Here is a 19465-nt window from a genome sequence, read left to right as displayed (position 1 = left end):
TGGTACATAATTTATTTTCTCTTCTCTGACTGCAGAGGATGGGGGAGTAGGGTTGGTGAGTCATGCATGGGACAATGATTGTGTCAAAATAACTGACAGCCCTCAAAATGACATTTGGTGACTGACAGGTGAATCTTGGCTGTCAGCTTGTCCCTGAAAATGAAAAATATTGCTTTCTGCGACCTAAAGAGGGCCTCTAGTTCAATACATCGGAGCTGGTTCCTCATGGTCAGATTAGGAAAAACTGTTCAACTAGTGTGCCAGTTCCTTTTGTAAGTCCAGAGTGAGAATTAACACATACTTTGCCACAAAACAAATCATTGGTATTGGCTTTTAAACAATAAGGTTCATCAAGATCAATCATCAGTTTTATAGTGTGTTGAAGACATTTCTAATGATGTACGTGGGAGACATGAGAGCCATGAAAGAGAATAAGCTGTACAGCAGAAGTCCCTGCTGGCAGAACACAGATTGTGAGGTTATCTTGTTATTGTGGAAACTTACTTTACTTTAGTACAAGTTACTCTCCCCTCTGTGGATCCTGAACCAGCTGCCTTAGATCATGTCCCTAGGTGGTGATGAGTGTCACTTTTGTGAAATGTATAAATTTTAACTAATGATGGGAAGCAACACTTTGGTCATACACTCAGAAAAATAATGGTTTGAAAATGGTTCTTTGAAAATGGTTCTTTGAAATCATGGAATGGAAGACTGTGTGGTTCCATTCCATGGAACCACACAACTACTAAAGAAACACTTTATTTGGTCAACATGATGTTATGTATCATCTGACAGGAGAAAAACATCTATCAAATCAAGTTGTTCTGGTTCATGTTTCCATTCTGTGTTATACACTGATGAAAATTACGACTGCATGAAAGCAGGATGAGCTAGGAGAACCAATGCAGCCAGCTTGGTGATCAATATTTGCTTGTGCTAGTAAGTTCTCCTTCTAATAATGGCGTTCTTTGTGAGGTTGCCATTTCAGAGAAGCCATCTCATCACCATCAATTTGGTCCAGTTCTAGTCTACAAGCAGAATAGGTAAAACCCCAGCTCCCAATCTTTCAAGAGCTGTTTTTAACCCAGTTCATGGTATTACAGCCAACTCTGTGCAGTCTCATGTTTTAAACAGGGATTCTATTCTTATCTGGCACATCAAAGTATAGATATCCAAGCTATACCAGTCTTGGCTTTCCTCTCTCTATGACTAATAAAGAACATAGTATCTGAAAAAAATCCATTCATCACTTTGATCTTAAAGAAAAAAAAATCCACTAAAAGAAAAGTAAACAAATACATTTAAATACAGAACACACTGTTTTTGTCTGAGCAAAGCATCACGGATGCCTATTTCAGAAAAGATCTGTTTATTTCTTGACGGACTGATTGGGCTTCGATTTTCTTTGAACTGTGGGAAGCTACAGCTGCCATTTTTCTGTTTGAAGAGACCCAACCATGGCTTTACGCATGGACCTCTGTCACCACGATAACTGCTGCCATGGAGACGAGAGGAGAGGGAGAAAATCAAGGGAGAAATGCAGAGAGAGTGAGACAGAGAAAGAAGCCACATGCCATGGTGTTTAATGAGTTGTGATCATTATGTTTCAAGAGACTTGCAATAGCACAAGGAGGAATGATAAGTCAGCTCAGACTAGTCATGCCAGTGCAGGGTTAGCTGGGGAAAAGGGACATGTTGTCCAGTCCAACTTCTTGTCTTTATGGAGAGTAACCATGTGCTGACACTAGTGGTCGACCAATATAGGTTTTTCAATGCCAATATTTAGAGAGCAGGGCAGCAGATATATATAATGCCAATATGTTTTTTGTTCTTATTATTTTACATCTGATAAAATACAACAATTTAATAATAAGAATACACAAAATTGCTGAACTGAAATGAACATCTTTCATCTATTTTACTGTCTGCTTTGTCTCTATTTGTTTAATAGATCTGCACTCTCTGCAGTGTACTTATTTAATTTTTTTAAAAAAGGTTTCTAATATAGAAATATCCACAGGTTATCAGAAAGCTAAACTGTAAAAAAAAAAAAAAAAAAAAAAATTGATAAAACATATCTGCAGATATGGGTAACATGGTTCCACAGCAGCCATAGTGCCAGGCTGCCTGTAGATGTGTCTGTAGGCATGTTTTGTTTATCGGCCTCATGGGTGCGGATAACGGCCCATGTTGATTATCTCAAAATGTCAGATAGGTAGATCAATTATCTCTAGCTGAACCCACTCTGATCTGTGCAAGAGGCTATGTACAGGAAAGTCATGTATTGTCCACTGCTTTGGTATTGTGTTTTTGTAAGGTGAAGTTGTTTTTGAGTTGACAGAAATAGTTAACAAGTAGGGATGGAAATAAGCAGAGACCCCCTGATATGATATTTTTAAAGGATACCAATTCAATTTGTATTGAGATTTGATTTTATGAAGTTGTGCAATGATTCTGGGTTGTTTAAAAAAAAAAAAAAAAAAAACACTTGATTATGGAAAACAGCTGAATCACACTTTCAAGGACAATTATAATGAGCATGTCAATTAAATTGACTTTGAGCTTTTAATGTTTCTTACAGGCCTCAGGACAGAAACCAACCAGCAAAACAACAAGTGTGTGGTGTTTTTTTTCCTGAGTAATCTGAAAGCTGATATGGGCAACATGGACTCCATGCTGGTTGTATTACCACAACGCCCGACCTCTCATACAGCAGCGCTGATATCCAACTCATCTTTACCTCCTAACCAATTAAAGCCAAAGTTCTTCCACACTTTTGAGTTACAGAGGTGGAGGCACAGCATGGATCTATGCTTTTACTCTCAGTCTTCAATTTCTATGATGATGGGCTTGATTCCCACAATGCTGCCACAGAGATGCAGAGGTAAATCATTGTTTGAACAGGTCACACTGACATATGTTAAGAAAATTACAAAGTTACAAATGGCTATATTCAACATCCTGTCCATGTTGCACCTGCAAAGGTGGAGCAACTGTGAAAAGAAGAGAGGGGGTATGAAAAACTGGCTGGCTGTTGACAACAAAAGGTTAAGTGATAGGCAAATTTTCTGTCCAACAAGCACACTGAGTGTCCATTCCTCGACAGTCATGTTGACTGCAGCGTTGATGCACTGGAAGGCAGACTGGGGTAAAACTTTCCCTTACTGCCTTTATTCATTGGCATTAATTTGAATTGGCTGTTAATGAGGTTTTCAGTTTTCCAATCAAATCATTTTCATGGATCTTGCATTTGTTGAATACATCTCTCAGCTGTGCCCCTCCCCCCACCTTCCCACAGGTTACTGGCAACAATTATTTCTCCCATCAGCTGAGTTATGAACTGTACTCAAATTGCTCCCATGATATTTATAATACCATGATTGAATTTTTACTGAGAAGTACAATTTTCCCTGCAAAGCAGCTACCATGCTGACCAAGCTCCTTGAGGAGCTGATGGGTTTGTGCTGGTTAAGACTATCAGAGAGGAAGGCTGCAGATAAGACACAAGGCTGGATGGATTAGGGCCAGGGCATTTTCAATTCTTTTCACAAACCAAATAGGGTGATGGATTAGGGGCTGGAACCGCAGAGTCATAATTAACATTTTTTGGTGGTAGTCACACTGATGCCTCGCAATGTAATGGTGTGAGCAACTTATATGGTCCCGAATTAAACAAATTAAGAAATAATGAAGAATCACAGGTCTGCTGTTATTAAGCTTACACCAGTTCTCTTGATGGTCCAAGTGTATGTGAAAGTTCACATATGAACCCTTTAATTTCTCATGTTCCATGTAGAGGACATTTCCCACAAGTGATCATTTTCAATAAAAGAATTTCATTTGGGCCATTAGGGATGAATCTACAGTGTCAATATTATGGGGGATGGGATGCTCTTCAGACATCAAAACTAACATCAAATGTTTAATTCACTGTCCATTTCAGGTAATTGAGGATTTGCCTGCCCCATCTCTCTTCTGGATGTACGCCTTTTAGCTGAAGGCAAGATGCACAAGAGTTTCCGGTGAAAGGAGTGTGTTGTTGCTGGAGATGCAGTCATTAACCTGTGACACAACTCTGCTCTTTAAAACACCACAATTTTCTCACCAAAAGCCTTTCAGAAGCTACAGTATCGAATGTATGTCTGTTTTGTGAACTGGGTTAACAAAAGACACGCCTGTCAAGACTAAAGGGATCCCCCCAGAAAGTTGATTTGTCATATTACGAAACTGAAATTATGAGACGCGTTCAGCCCTATAAGACTGACACCGGGTGGAAGATATGACAACCTACCAAAAATTCCCACATATCGTACTTATATCTATCACTCAGAGGTTGAAATCACAGTTTTTCACTGTCAGAAATATAAAGTTACAGAACATCTGAAAAATGTAGTATCAGGTCTACTTACCAGTGAGCACATGCTAGCGTAGCAAATCTAATAAAGCAACATATGCAAATTTCAGGCGGTGGGCAGGCTAATCGGACATTGGCTGTAGGAACATCCCATTACAGTGAAAGTGTTCTTATGTTGAAAGGACTAGTAATTGCTTCACGATGTAACCGCTTTCCTGTGTGTGCATCAAACAGTGCTCCAAGAAAACTGGAGTTAGGAACGCTCTACAGTGAAGTTAATGATAAAATTATCAACACCATAAACTGTAACAATGTCAAAAACAAAAATTAAGACCACGATTTAGAAGATCATCATCTTCCTTTAAAGCAAAATTGAACTTTGGTAGAGTGTTGGGTTGTATAGCTCCCTGGGCATTAGAGGAGTCCACATGGTGCTGAAATATCCTCATTAGCTGCTCTGTGGTGGCTAATCCACAATACTATATATGTATCTCTCCATTCACTTCCATTGAGCGGCGAAACAGGTCCCAAAATGACACTTTTAGCACATAAACAAACGCCAACAAAGCAGATTATGCCAATATAAAAAACAAGTCCCATTTTTTGAGGAAACTGAACATCTCTTTTCTTGTTACTTTCTTATTTGAACTAGAAAGTAGATCTGGCAGGTCGTTTCTGAAGCAACTGTCTGCCTAGTAACCTTGTGCCAGGAAGAAACAGCCTGAAACAGTCTCAGAAATAATTGTATTTACATAAATACATGGGATACCAGGACATGTTGATTTTAAGAGAATGAAGAGAATAAAATAATGGAAGTAAGAGAATGAACAATAACATGAGGAATCACAGCTGCTCTCATCTTCAAGTAGTAATCAACTGCTCTTTCTTCTGGCACACTGATCTGTCAAAAAACTGCCAATTTATTTGACAGATGTCTGTCAATGTTATTTATTAACATAAATGTGGTGGGTGAAAAAAACGACATGGAACATCTACAACAGTCCCACCACTATGCCAGGCTTTCTCAGCTCTGTCTTTGTTTTTGTTATCCTTTGATCCTGTGTAAAGCATGGCATGGTGTTCACCGAGTTGTCTCAGTGTTTTCTGCTGCTTCCTAAAACAAAAAATGCCTGTAACTGGCTAAACAGATGGAGACAAATCTGTCCATTGAGAAAAACGATGCTGAGCTTTTTCTCAATGAAAAGGTGGAACTGGGTGGAACATTCTGTCAGAACGCATGGAAATCTATACCGAAGTAACTAACAACTCTGATCTAACATGAACTGAAACCCACACACACGGACAGACAATGGGTCAATATGGCCGCCTGGGTGGGCTTGTTGTTTAATTTTGCCATTCATTGTAACATCTTTTTTTCATACTGTGTTAAACAAAATTTCCATGTAAATAATCCACTGATATTTGTTTGCATTAACTGAATTTTAAATTTACCTCGGTGCTCAGATGATTGTTTATGGTGGAGCAATGTATTTCACCGTTTTGTTTGTACAGTCTCAAGGGGGTACTATAATTACAGGTCAAAACAAGGTAACAAATTTGTTGTTGACTGCCTTGTAATTTTTTATGTGTTTATGTGTGTGTGCTTCCTGCCCTTACCTCTGCAACCTTAGGGGGAACTCCATCTCCCAGCACTTCCCTGTAGAAGCACTGCTGGGTCATGTAATAGGAAAGGCCGCTCGTTCTCTTGAAGGCATCCTTCAGACGTTTCAATTCCACATCCGTGACTGGAGGGGCAGAGAGAGGGGAAAGTGATGAAACAGACGGTAAGTCCAGTGAAGACCAAGAATGAGTGGTTTTATCATGCCTCGATAAAACACTCCTCCTGGCAACAGCAGCCGGCGGAGTTCAGCTACGTGGGGGTAAAACTACATTTTAAACAGCAGTGCCCCCGACATCACTGAGCTTTATTCAATAGATAGTGGCCTCGCTGTTTACTGATCGCCTCTCCTTTGTCAGAGCTGTAGTGTTACAAGAGATGAAGGGCCTTCATTACAGCCCTGACAAAGGGGAGAAAATTAGGAAATGGTGAGGCTACCATCTGTTGAATGAATGCCAGGCTCAGTCTTGCTGTTTGAAACTGTTTTTACCCTGTGTTACCATGCCCGGTGAATTGCTGTTGCCAGGAGCAGAGCAGCGCTGAGGTATTGATCAGCTTTTATGAATACTAAGCTTGCTAATGTAAGATTTTAACTAAATTTCAACAGCAAAGGCAACATCACTTAGGAGGTACAAGTCTTCACATTAGCTCCCCACTCTGTTCCATCTCTCTCTCACACATACAGCCACAGAAACAACTCTAATGCATTTCTGGGGATAACATGGGAAAAAGATCAGGAGCAGGAGATATTCACAAGTTACACTGATATGCCTAGATATAGATTTTAGAGGCACAAAGTCAAACTAAAAAGCACTCAGCAGAGCGCATGCCTCCAACAACACTATGCATCTGTCAAGATATATTTCGGTTCCACATGCTGAACATTCACCGAAAGTTAATTACAACCACCACTGCACCTCTTTTGGCCGAGCAATGTGAAAAATTAATTAGCTATTCCCTTCCACAATGTTTGATGATGTCGTATGAAACTGTTCAAAAGTTACATGTATTTTCATGTGAAGCCACACCTGCTGCCATGCCCGCTTTGGGTAATTAATCAGTTCTTCCATGGCCCATGATCAACCTTTCCATCAAGTTTGATCCAAATGTGTTCAGAGCTTTTTGACTAGTGGTGTAAGACTGAACAATTCAATATGATGCAAAACTGAACCGAAAAAACATGAATCACTCAATACACACCACACCCTACAAAGTGGTGTTACAAACACATCCCCTGTATGAGAGCCATCAAACCACACACTTAGTTGATGAATTAATGAATATACTGAAAGTATTTATGTTTGTTTTAAATAGTCTAAGAAGACGTTTGCCCTTTAAAGAATATTTGCTGATTTCATACTGTTAACCCAAATATCTGCATGAAAACACTTATTTCTGTAAGACAAAATACCAGAACATTGGAAATGGTAATGTTTTTTTCTCCCTAATGTGCAAAACAGGCAGAAACGAAACCAAAATTGTGACCCCAAAACAGCGATATAAACCAAACCATAGGTTTATTGAATTGTTACACCCCTATTTTTGACATATACTGATAACACACAAACAGACATACAGAACTGGGCGAAAACATAATTTGTATTCAACTCTGTTGGCAGAAGTAAAGATGGTCACAAGATGCACCAGAATGTAAAAATGGTAATGATATGTTTGGGTGCTGTACTGTACCCAGACTAGCAGCCTGGCTGTCATGACCACTGCTAAGCAGAAGAAATAGAGGTAACAAGCAAGATGTGTGAAACTACTGCCTCAAAATAAGAAAAATATTCCCAACCTTTGACTAAAGTCAAAGAAAAATAATGTTATGGACATTATTGGACATTTGGCAGATCATCTGCAAAATAATGTCGGGACTCTAGGAGAAAATGATAGTTAGCAGCAAACTGGTAGGCAAGTGAGGTCTGTGTGCTAAACACCTTCACAGAGCCTCTGTGTTTATGCGAGAGCCAACAGCCTCCAACAGTGAGTAGGCTCAGGTCTGAATAATGAGCCCATCATTCCTATGCTGTGTTCCAGCAGAAAATATGAACGAGGGCTGAATAATTCATCAAAATATTATCAAAGTGGCAATATGGCTGAGTATATTATCCAAATCACAGCAGCTGCAGTTTTTTGTTAAAGGTAAAATGTGTGACGAAATAGCATCATAAATGAAGCACTGTGGCGGTACAGAGATACCTTGGCTGACAAACTGTATTCTCTAGACATATAAAAAGATTTTTGTTTGGGACAGATGCAAAAATCACATCATCATTCATTAGTTTTGAATAGTTCTTGAAGTAAAAATTAAAATGATGAAAAAAATATTCCCATAAAAAATATTTTTTTTACTGTTGAGCCCTAATCTAGGGCTATAAGTCTAGAGCAAGTAATTATTTTAGAATAACTATCAGACCTTCAGCTGCACTTACAGGATGTGAAGAACTCAGAGAGGAGGGGAGGTTGACCCCAATGTGGACTCACAAAAATGACATAAATGTCAAACCAATCAGTGAACACCTACGTGATTAAGCCATCCCTCAGGAGCAGTTCTGCCATCGAATGGCGAACAAACCATGCGCATTCTCCTCTCAGCATGTTCAGCTAAGCGTGCTGAGAAAAGCATGCTGGGTACGGTTTGTTCCATGCCAACCTGGATACAGTTATAAATGCATTCAGAACAGTTACAGAAATCAAGCAGAAAAAAAACTTTAATTCACTCAAAATTTATGTGCTTGTATAATATATAGTTATTCAAAAAACTGCTTATGCATTCAGTTTAAACTAATTTTGTCAACCAATGCTTTACTATTTTCTTGTAACAGGATAAATATGATCCAGTTACTTCAGCAGTGAATCTTATTTGGGGCCAATCCGTGGCCCCCGATAATGAAACAAACCGTTGAATGATGGTGTGTGTGAGTGCCACCAAAGCCAGTTTCACACAGAGACGCAATCAGGGAGTCTCAAACTACCCACCGCCAGTCAGGCCAGAGCGACCCATCATACAAGTGGCTTGCAGTGTTAACACTCAGTTACAGACCATAACAGCTCATCAGTGCTGCTCTGCAGGCAGTGGGCTGCACTTGGCCTGCGAGAACAGTGACACACACAAACAAGGTAACCTACACCTACACCCGCACTCGTGCAAAGTGACCAACATTCACTTCAGCGGCACACACACAGTTCAGTCCAGCCTCTCTCCGTATAACACAGCGTGCTAACATAAAGCTATAACCATCAGCAGCATCAGCCCCACAGCACTCCATAATACACACAACAAAAGGTTGCTCAGTCTGGTCAACAGCTCACACTACCTGCAGGAAAGGGCTACACTATTCACTATGCTTGCATGCATACTAACAATTTGATTATAATTAGATTAAGGCAATACTGTGGAAACTGTCATGTTAACATCTTAGTCTGATTATTTTCAAAACATTATCATAATCAGTGTAATATTTTGTTCAATCGTAATTTATTTTGGCATGTATATACATATTTTCAGATGTTATTTGTTGTCTACTCCCCATCATCATATTGGACTTCTTGAAATAAGAAATAGCCTAGCGTTTATGTCTCTTCCCTGAAGCATTTGCATAATTACATGTATTAATACACTGAAGCCTGATTTCACATTACTCCCTATAGCATTCAGTTTTGGACTGCCTGACCACAGAAAGGTTATGTCATCATGTTGTAAACATGAAGCATGAATCCCGGCGCCGTTTCTATGACAGACAGGAGACAAATACACAAAATATGGACATGAGACACTATCTGAAATGTGCTGCGTCACTAATAATATGTTGATTTGTAGAAGTATGTAGGTATGAGCCCTTACGTACAGATAAAAGTTTTCCTGATCTGTGCTGTTGGATCTCTCTTCTAGCCGTTTTAACCTAGTAGGAAGAACAGTCTAAGGAACTGGAAAACTAGCATCCTCCCCCTTTTGCTAAGTGAACACTTGAAGTACCACAGCTTGTGCTGAGGTACTCTGGAAATTCAAAATGGTGAAAAACACTATCAGTGTTTCCCACATATTTGTTTTACTTGGGCGCCCTGCCCAGGCATATTAACCCCTCCACCCCCTTCGTGGTCACCATCACTGTGTAACAAGCACTTTTGCTTGCCAAGACACAAACACACACGGTCCAAAATTAACACCATGTACCTGCCAAATGCAGGTAAATTTTGGGTTTGGCCAGGTGGCCAGTAAATGATTTGGAATTACGGTGTAGGGCCAGGTTTACATCACTAGGGTTTTTATTTGTACCGACTGAGACCCTCATTGTCCACCGTACCTCTCATGACATCAGCCAATCAAATCAAACAGCTTACTACTATATGGCGTTTTCTACACCATGTCTTTCCGTTTTTGGCCTAAGAAACGTCCGTGTTGCATGTTATTAGAGATGTGGCGACACCCCTTTGGTGTTAATCCTCCAAAAAGAAAACACGAGGAGAAAGAGGTAAGTCACAGAAGTGGGTGTTCTTGAGAGGTGTTGTATGAAAAATACAGGAGCCCCAAAGTAACAAAGTAGTGGACAAAGGAAGTGTCATTCCATGTCATGTTGGTTTTGATTGTTTCAATATATCATTAACAAGACCAATTGTTGAGGTGGCCTGGCTTGCACTGAATTTGGATCTTGAGGTGTGGACAGCATGTGGGCACAATCTGGGAAATTTATCAAACATAGGTCTTGCGTCCTCTTCCACCACACGGGCATTCCTCTTCAGAGCGTGTGGAGCAAAGAGAAGAGATGGAGGGAAACCGGGGCTCGAGCACAGCTGAGATCCTCTTTCTTGTAGCACTGTGGTGTGAAACCACTGTGAAAACTAAACTTGACAGCTGTTATAGAAATAAAGCAACATTTGAAGAAATCACCGACAATGTGAGAAAGGAGGGCAATGCAAGAACTTTGCTGCAGTGCCCAAGAAAAATAAAGCGCCTAAAAACGGCATGAAGGACTGCTAAAGACTCCAACAGCAAAGTGGTAACGACCAGACAACCTTTCTGTTTTTTAAGGAGTTAGAACGAGGGAATATATCTGATCACTATCCAATTAGGCAGGACGCATTGAGGTAAGAGTATAAAATAAGGTGGAGAATGAACTACAACTGAAATGGTGAAAAAAGAAATACTAGAAAAAGGCTAATGCACTCTTTCAAATAATTTCAGCTTAGACACCAGGACTAAAGTCTTATATTGTGGCACCAACTGAGAGCATATGTGACACAAGGCTGTAGCCACAAACTACAACAACTACCACGCTTGCTCTGCTGCACAGATGAAGCCCATACAGCTCTATTGTCACTAAATCCAGATCACACACTGATGGTGCTTTCCAGATGCTGCTCCACACTGTGAAAGCACTGTGCTGTGATTTTTACTGGGCCACACACAGCGCGTCAAGCTGCATACACAGGTCAAACTCCTCCTCTAGCAGAAAATATCAAAGATGTAATACACACTGACATGATAATCTACTTACTGTAAACAATTATTCTATTTAAGTACTATTCCTATGGGTACCACTCAAAAGTACAAAGTAGGAGGCCACATTCCTGATATTGAGCTATATCCCTGTTTGTACAATCCACATCTAAACTGCTTAAAAATCCTTCTCCAACTTCTGTGCATCTGTTAATCTATATCTCCTCCTTGGTGATTGATACAGATTTAATAAGGGAAATAAACAGGGGATAAAAGCTTTAGCCTACATTTACTTAATCAGTGCACTTCATGAAAAGAATGCACCCAACATCTGGTGCATTCAGTGCAAGTTCTGACTTTTGTTTAAGTAAATCTGAGACCCAGAAACTCTTTCCCACTGCTCCCTGATTCAGTTTTGTCAGAATTACTCATTGTCTTCTCACACAGAGCAGGTTTAGATGAGAGACAGAAGAAAAGTTTACTTTCTGAGCTTACGTATCTCGAATGATTTTATTTTTGGATGCCAAGTCAACTCTAAGTTGCGATCAAATGCACAAATAGTTTCATCATGTCAAACATCCTGAAGCAGCTGAAGCTTCAACAGCACCCAAACTCAAAGAAAAAACAAGGAACGTGAACAGAACATGAACGATTACGGCATTTCTGTTTCATCATAAAGTACACTTCAGACAGGATAGGGACAACAGAGGGGGAACAATGTGAGAAAGGGCCCAGGCCAGATTTGAACCCAGGATGTTGTGGCTTCATTGTATCTGCCTTAGACTGCTATCCTTTACCCAGTCACTGGGAATCCCTATTATTGCATATGCATTACTACATTTTCAAACACTATTTAGCCATCAACCATGTTGTGTATCCTCCTCACAGTCTGTTACCCTGACTAAATGTTCCACATAGTGGTACATTATTGTAGATTTGCAACTGCAGTCTTCAGAAAGTTTTATCTATTTAACTTTTTTTTCTTAAAGATGTAATTCAAAGCAGTATCCCAGTGGTTAAGCTGGTAAAGGACATCCCGCTTACATTAGGACAAACGTGAAGGAACCTTGGTACAGTGTTGGGTTGTGTAGTTACCTGGGTAACTATACAATGTGGTAGTGAAATATCCTCATGAGTTGCTTGGTGCTCCCCTGGGCTGCTAATTCACAGCACTGTATTTCTATCGCCATCCATCCACTTCCATAGCAAATCAGTTCCAAAAATAACACTTTAAGCACATAAACCAATGTGTACAATGAGGATTATGCAAGTATAAAAAAAATCAACAATCCTGGTACCTGTTTTTTTTTTTTTTTTTTTTTTTTTGGAGGTTAAACGTGTCTTTTCTTGTTATTTTCCTATTTGAATTTGGAAGTAGATCCAGCATCTGCAGAAAAAATCTGCATGGCAACCTTGTACCAGGAAGAAACAACCTCATAATACTTTCACAAATAATTGTAATTACATGAAAACAATGGATACCAGCATTTGTTGTTTTTCATATCTGTGTTTCCACCTTGTTGGCACTCATTTATGTGCTGAAGTGTTACACTGGGAGCTGTTTTTCTGCACTATGGAAGTGAATGGAGGGATGGAAGTTGTGGATTAACAGCCCAGGGGGGCATGGAGCATTTCATCACCATGTGGACTCATATCACACCCAGGTAGCTATACAATCCAACTCTCTATCAAAGTTCAACTCTGCTTTAAGGCTGTCCTTGTCACAGCACCTTGGGTTTGATTCTAGCCTGGGCTCTTTGTTGCATGTCATCTCCTCCATCTCTCTGCCCTGCCTTTCCTGTCTCTTAACAAAAGCCAGTAAAGCAACATGTTATCATTGCAGTGACAGTTTGTGATCATTAACCACCCGTCTGTGAAGAACATTACTCACAAAGCATAAACTGTTGCTAATTTTAACTGACACAACAGAAGCAGATGGATGGAAATATCTTTGGAGCATGATTTTTATTCCTCATACTCAAGATAACATGCTATTTATTTGATGGCAGAATTTGTGCTATACCATAGGAGGGACTCTGAATCTGGACTGGATTCACAGACCAGTGCTGAAGTTTGTAAGTCTGTAGACAGTTCAGTGCTTTGGTTCATGTATTGTTATGACTACATAAAAAGAATAAAATAAGTAAAATAATTATAACAAACAAGCACCTACACATGTGAATACAAAGGTACTCACTGAGGAACTGGAACATTTATTCAGTTTGCAAACATTTGTTTCTTGCATTCCTGGGGGGGTGGCACAATTAATCACACTTTAATCATGATTACGATATTGCTTTCCGCAAATAAATGAACATAACTGTCTGCAATATTGCGTTTCAAAATACCTTCTCTATTGTTCTCTTCCATTTTAATACATGTGCTGTGTACACGTTTCCTTTGCACAGTTCTAGTGAGTGTCAAGAGAGTGCAATCAAATGTGAGAAGATGGAGCTGTGAGAGGACGGGGAATAGACTGTCAGGAGCTGGACACGAAGAACTAGTCCCCAGAACTGGATCGTCACCTGCAGTTTGGAGGTACTTTGGATTTAGAGTGAGTGATGCTGACACCTCAAACAGAGACATCCATCAAAACAGAGCGGCTCAGCGGGCTTACCTTTCGGTTCAGTCCCAGCTGTGTGAAAAGACGTGAAAAACTGCTGCTTCCCACTCACACAAACCTGGGCACAGATTATCCATTTTGTGAATCATGTGATGTCTTGTACACATTTGTTTTTAAAAACCCCAAACTTGCCAGCTAAAGTCCCGCATCTTCCTGTTGAAAACTAAATGTAACTGGTTGTTTTGGTTCGTTTGATGTCAATTCCCAAGTGTCCCAGTGCGCTGCAGGGCTACAGAGTTCTTTAGTTTATTCAGAGGAGAGGAAAGAAATAGCGAGAGCATAAATGACAGCAAAATACAGTAGAGACTCTTACACTACGTTGAAATAAAACAATGCACATAAATTAAGTAAATAACATGAAATATTTTGTTTCTCTCAGAAGCGGCGAGGGGGGGGTTCTGTTGGGTGGACAGGCTGCCCCTCCCAGGCAGTGATGCAGCAGCATAGGAATGGTCTTCTTTGCACATATGGCTAAAAATTCTTAGAGCTTAACAATAGGAACAAACTTCAAACAAATAAATAAATGAACACAAAAGAATAACAGCCTTGTAAGATTATATAAAATTAAATGAAAAAAAACTTGTAAAAGCAATTCAACAGATTCAGCACAATCACACTGGTGCTCTGAATCTCTTGCAGATGAAGTCGCCCCCCCCACCCCGCCTTTCTTTTGAGTGGCTCTCGAAAAGGAAGAGCGTCATAAGAGCTGGTTCCTGTCAAAGAGCTGTAATTCCCATCATTAGTAGAAATAACCGAGGAGATGGTATACCATTTAGCTAAAGACATATGCCCAATATACACAGCTAACAATGATTTGAAAGTGTGAAGAAAGTTAAAAAAAAAAAAAAGTCCAAAAACAGATAATTGCAAAATACTCGCCATCTCAATAATGAGCAAAATAATTAGGATTATTATTTCAGCAAGAATTGTACAGCCCTAAACCCTAATAGCAAGAAATGCATTTTAACTCTGACAAACAGACACACACAGTCTCCTACCTGTGGTGTAAAATTTGCTGCAAAAGTGACTCCATAACCTACACACATACACACTCCAGTCAACAGAGGGAAAATGATGGCATAGGTTAAGTAAGGACACTTGTATTGCCTTAAAAGTACACACACACACACACACACACACACACACACACACACACACACACACACACACACACACACACACAGCCTTTTCCCCACCCCCAGATCATTTACCACTGTGCAGCTTACTTGGCCTTGTGACCTTTTTTTCTCCCCACAGTAACCATTAACCACTCATACAGCAAAGTCATCCTGGAGCTTTCCTGAACACAGGAGAACAGTTTCAGTCTGACTGCTGTCATGGTGCTAGGGGTTTTAAACAGGCCAGTTTGCTTGCTTTCAACAAACTACAAATGCAATTAGAGGATGGCCTTAACTGCTCGACTCCTCTGCTTTGCAATCATATACCACAAATGCATGACTTGTTCTATCCAACCCACTATTCTTGTGGTACTACCTTCCTTCTCTGTTTCTTGTCATCTCTGCACTTGTTTTCTTCTTTGTTGTCTACTGTCCACAGAAAATATATCCTAGAAAAGGCAAGCTTGGAAACTCAACATAATGAACCTGCAATTTCTACCTCGCCTCATGAATGCTTCCTTTTGTAACTTCCAAGAGAATAACCTTTCCATTAACCTAAAAAGCACGTTTTGTACAGGTGGTTATGCCTGTTAAATTGTTTGGTGCAAAGAAAATGACTGAATTTCCCCCTACAGTGATAGAAAGATGGTAGTATTTGACAGCATGGGCCCCAACTGGGGACTGATTATAAATGAATGGGTCTTCAGGGAATTGCAGTCAATAAGGCTGTCAACAATGAGGTCATCAGCTGATGGCTGAGGCCTATGTTTCACAATGAAGCTGCATTTGAATTCTCCTAACTCCTTCATTTTCCTTGACCTTGCCATGGGAGTAGTATGAGAGAGGCTGAGGAAAAAATGCAATAGAGGGAAAAGAGCAGCCAGGTAGAGGCTATCAACGCTGAAAATTCAGGCTATTTTCCCCTGGCTGTGAAGATCAGAAATTGCAGCACAGTATGGGGGGACAAGAACCCTGCATCAAAGTGAATCCCGTCATCCTGTCTGTGGCTTTGCAGCCTTTCCTGCTGCAATAAGTTAGTGTGTAATTGCAAAAAAAGTAAAATGTAATTAAAAGGTAGGCTTGCTCTCAAGCAGGTTCCAAAACGGTAAAGAGACATATTGCAGTGTTTAGCCTCATCAAGTGATCTGATAATTCAAGGTATTAAAGCCCATGAATACATATCTTCTTTTTAATGAATTCTGATAGTACAGTGTATGGCTGTTGAATGGCTAAATGATATGCCACAAAACTGCAGCACTGAATAATGGCACAAGGACAAAGCTTGAGCCGAAACAGAAAGAGGACTCACTTTGAATTACTCTGCTGAAGTACAGATGGCATTCAGTCCAACAACGCCTAACTAGGTGTGCAGCATCAACTTGCAGCCCAGTCCATTAATAATTCTTTTAAGGTGAATATCTCCTTATATAGACTATCTCTGCTATGTACACTTAAAAATCTCTGAATGTTTTATCAAAGTGATATCACTAATGAAAAGACATCCACTTGTGAAAAAGGTCCAGCATTTCTTCAGCTTTTCTACATGCTTGTCTAGAGTAAATAATACACCAGGATGATCTGCCGGGCTCAACCCCAGTGTGATGCCATTTTGGCCTTTATGAAGACAGGAAGACAAGAAAGAGGCTGTGTGGTTATGAAAATCTGCATTAACACAGGGGGGAGACATTACTTGCTCACACGGCTACAGAGGGACAATTGAATTACAGCAAATGATTGTGGCATCTGAAGATGGTTCCCTCAGTGAAAAAAAGAACTCATTAAAAACAAATTTGAAAGCTCTCACTCAAAGTCAAAGGAACCTCCAAGCAAAACAGAGGCATGTTGACACAGATTGGCTCGCTGCTGAGGCTGAGCTGCTGGTGTAAGGGAAAGAGAGCATGCAGCGCAGCCAAATTAAAAGAAAAACCTACCCCAAAATGCTGCGACACAGTCAAACAAAACAGCTGTTGACCTTACATTTCTGGACTCATTTTGTGATGGTGTATTTTTCCACAGATAACTGCTACTTGCAGATTCCCAGACCTCTAGCACAGCAACAACAGAGTTGATAGCAGACAGATTTTCTGCTATCTGCTACTTTCTTTAAACAACTCGACCTATGACTACAGCACAACAATGACAGTAAATGTACATTCTTTCATGGTGAAAAAAATATAAACATATACATCACAACGGTGGCACATATAGACTTAAAATTTGACATGAATGCAGAATATGTAGGCGCTGGTCTCTATGCTACTAGCAGCTGTAGATAGCTGTTGGCACTTCACCCTATAATGCAGGCATTAGCATTGCAGCTCTTAGTCTACCTCTACCTGCTTGATCATCATATCCACATTACTGATATTTTATTTAGCAAAAATATCTTGTGTGTAAATATCTTGTGTCAGCACCAGTAGTCATCCCAACAATGTCATCACAACACTGATATGGAGGTATTTGGTCAAAGATATTGTGATATTTGATTTTGTCCACATCACCTAGCCCCATCATGTATGGTAGCCCATGTCTGTCAATTTGCAATCAATGAAGAGTCAACACATTTGTGCAGATTAAAGTTTCAATCTGAAAACTCAGATTGGTGCCATTTCAAAATTCTCCAATATCAATACTTATCGATGCAATATTAATGACAACACTAGTATACTGTACTTTTCCACGCACAAGAAAACCATAGTGGTTGCAAGTGATCTTAATTTTTTCATTTGTCTATTCCATGTGATATTCCATGTGATATCTCATGCTCTACCCATTTGGCTTTTGATTAAGCTTGGGAAAAAGATGCACCATACCAGTGTGCTGACATTTTCACAATTACATGAGTTAGCTGCTAGCACAAATATTTTCCATCATACGGAGAGCAGAACTCAGATCAGTCAAATCTCTTGACAGATTGAGGTGGCCGCAAGCTCACAGCCATATAGCCACATTGCTCCGATAATGACAGCCACCATCAACCAGCAGCCTTGCCTGATTTAACAATCCGTTTGATTAGGCCTGTATGAACCTCCAGCAGACTCACTGCACGCAGAGCACTACTGAGCCTCTGCATCTACCTCACACCAACAGGCCTACACTCTGAATCTAATATAGCAATTCCTTTAGGTTTTACACATCTAATAAAAACAGTGAAACACCTCAGATGCATCCCTATGTGTTCCAAACATGATTATCATTTGATATGATATATGATAAGCAGGGTAGCCAGCTGCCATCCAAGCATAACTCCAAACTCTCAGTGGTAGTCTAACCACGTGAAAAATGAGACGGCATGGGCTAATCGTAGCCATGGCTTCATTTTGTAACCACCTCAGCACATGTGAATACCACAAATAACTATCAATCCAGCAATGGGGTGGGAGAGCTCATTATCTGAGCTGTTATTTGTTGCACCTCACCCCAGTAAACACCGGGCTCCTCCACAGTAACACGGTGGTTAATGGACAGCATCCTTTCACACAGCCTGTGTCAACCCCAACTGCTGACAAATCATCCACAGCAAATAGGGTGGAGGCTGGAGAGCATTTCAGCAATTCTGCATCCAGTGTCATATCTGTTAACAGATCCCTTATCAAACCTTTTGACATAAACTGTGAAAACATGATATGATATATAAATCTGGTGCTGATGTAACCATTAGATATTTCCAAATTAAAGTTTTGTTTAATTTATCCTGGGTATGAGATATAATCAATGTCAATTCTGTTTAACAGAGCCTGAATCTGGGACTGGGAATCTCCTCTGGAATTGCTATACAGTGTATCAGTGGTGGAAGGAGGTTCAAAAACTGTATTTGGATGTTACTTTGTGTTTTGATCTTGATTTTTTCAATTATGGGCAATCTTACAGAAAAAAAGAACTATATCATTAATATAATTAGGGCTGCCACTAACAATCTTTTTTTAACTGATTAATCTAATGATTACTTTTCAATTAGTTGATTCACCTAACAACAAATTTATCATTATTCAAATTATTTTTTATTACTTGATTACTATAACAATGAATTAACCAATATAAATATCAAAATTTTTCTCATTAATGCATGAAGGTTGAGATGTTTACGGTGCATGGAGACTTCGCTCCATCTCCACAGACGTTGGTCAATTTGTGTTTGTTGCCGTCAAAGTGGCTTGAGATGACGTATATGCGCTGTTTCCATAGTGATGCAGTACTGTTCAATTCCTGTATTTCTATAAGAGCAGTGATCCGCCAATCTTTTCAACGCAGCCTCCCTGAGACTGTCCTTAGTGTTCCAAAAATCCACAAGTGCACGACTCTGTGCCGAGAGCCT

At 39.9% G+C, this 19465-nt stretch overlaps 1 protein-coding gene across 5 annotated transcripts in view; it reads right to left on the bottom strand.

Moving 5' to 3' along the window:
* usp32 (ubiquitin specific peptidase 32) overlaps positions 1–19465 on the bottom strand; it is a 91866-nt gene that overhangs the window by 62655 nt on the left and 9746 nt on the right. For all 5 annotated transcript variants that reach the window (XM_030066353.1, XM_030066354.1, XM_030066352.1 and 2 more), the window contains exon 2: positions 5972–6099. In XM_030066353.1, coding sequence (XP_029922213.1) covers positions 5972–6099 — 128 coding nt within the window. The remainder of the gene's footprint in view (positions 1–5971; positions 6100–19465) is intronic.

This window comes from Myripristis murdjan, chromosome 13 (genome assembly GCF_902150065.1).
Source record: "Myripristis murdjan chromosome 13, fMyrMur1.1, whole genome shotgun sequence".
NCBI classification, from domain to species: Eukaryota; Metazoa; Chordata; class Actinopteri; order Holocentriformes; family Holocentridae; genus Myripristis; species Myripristis murdjan.
The sequence above is the reverse complement of the archived record's forward strand: the minus strand, read 5'-3'. Positions and strand labels throughout refer to the sequence as shown.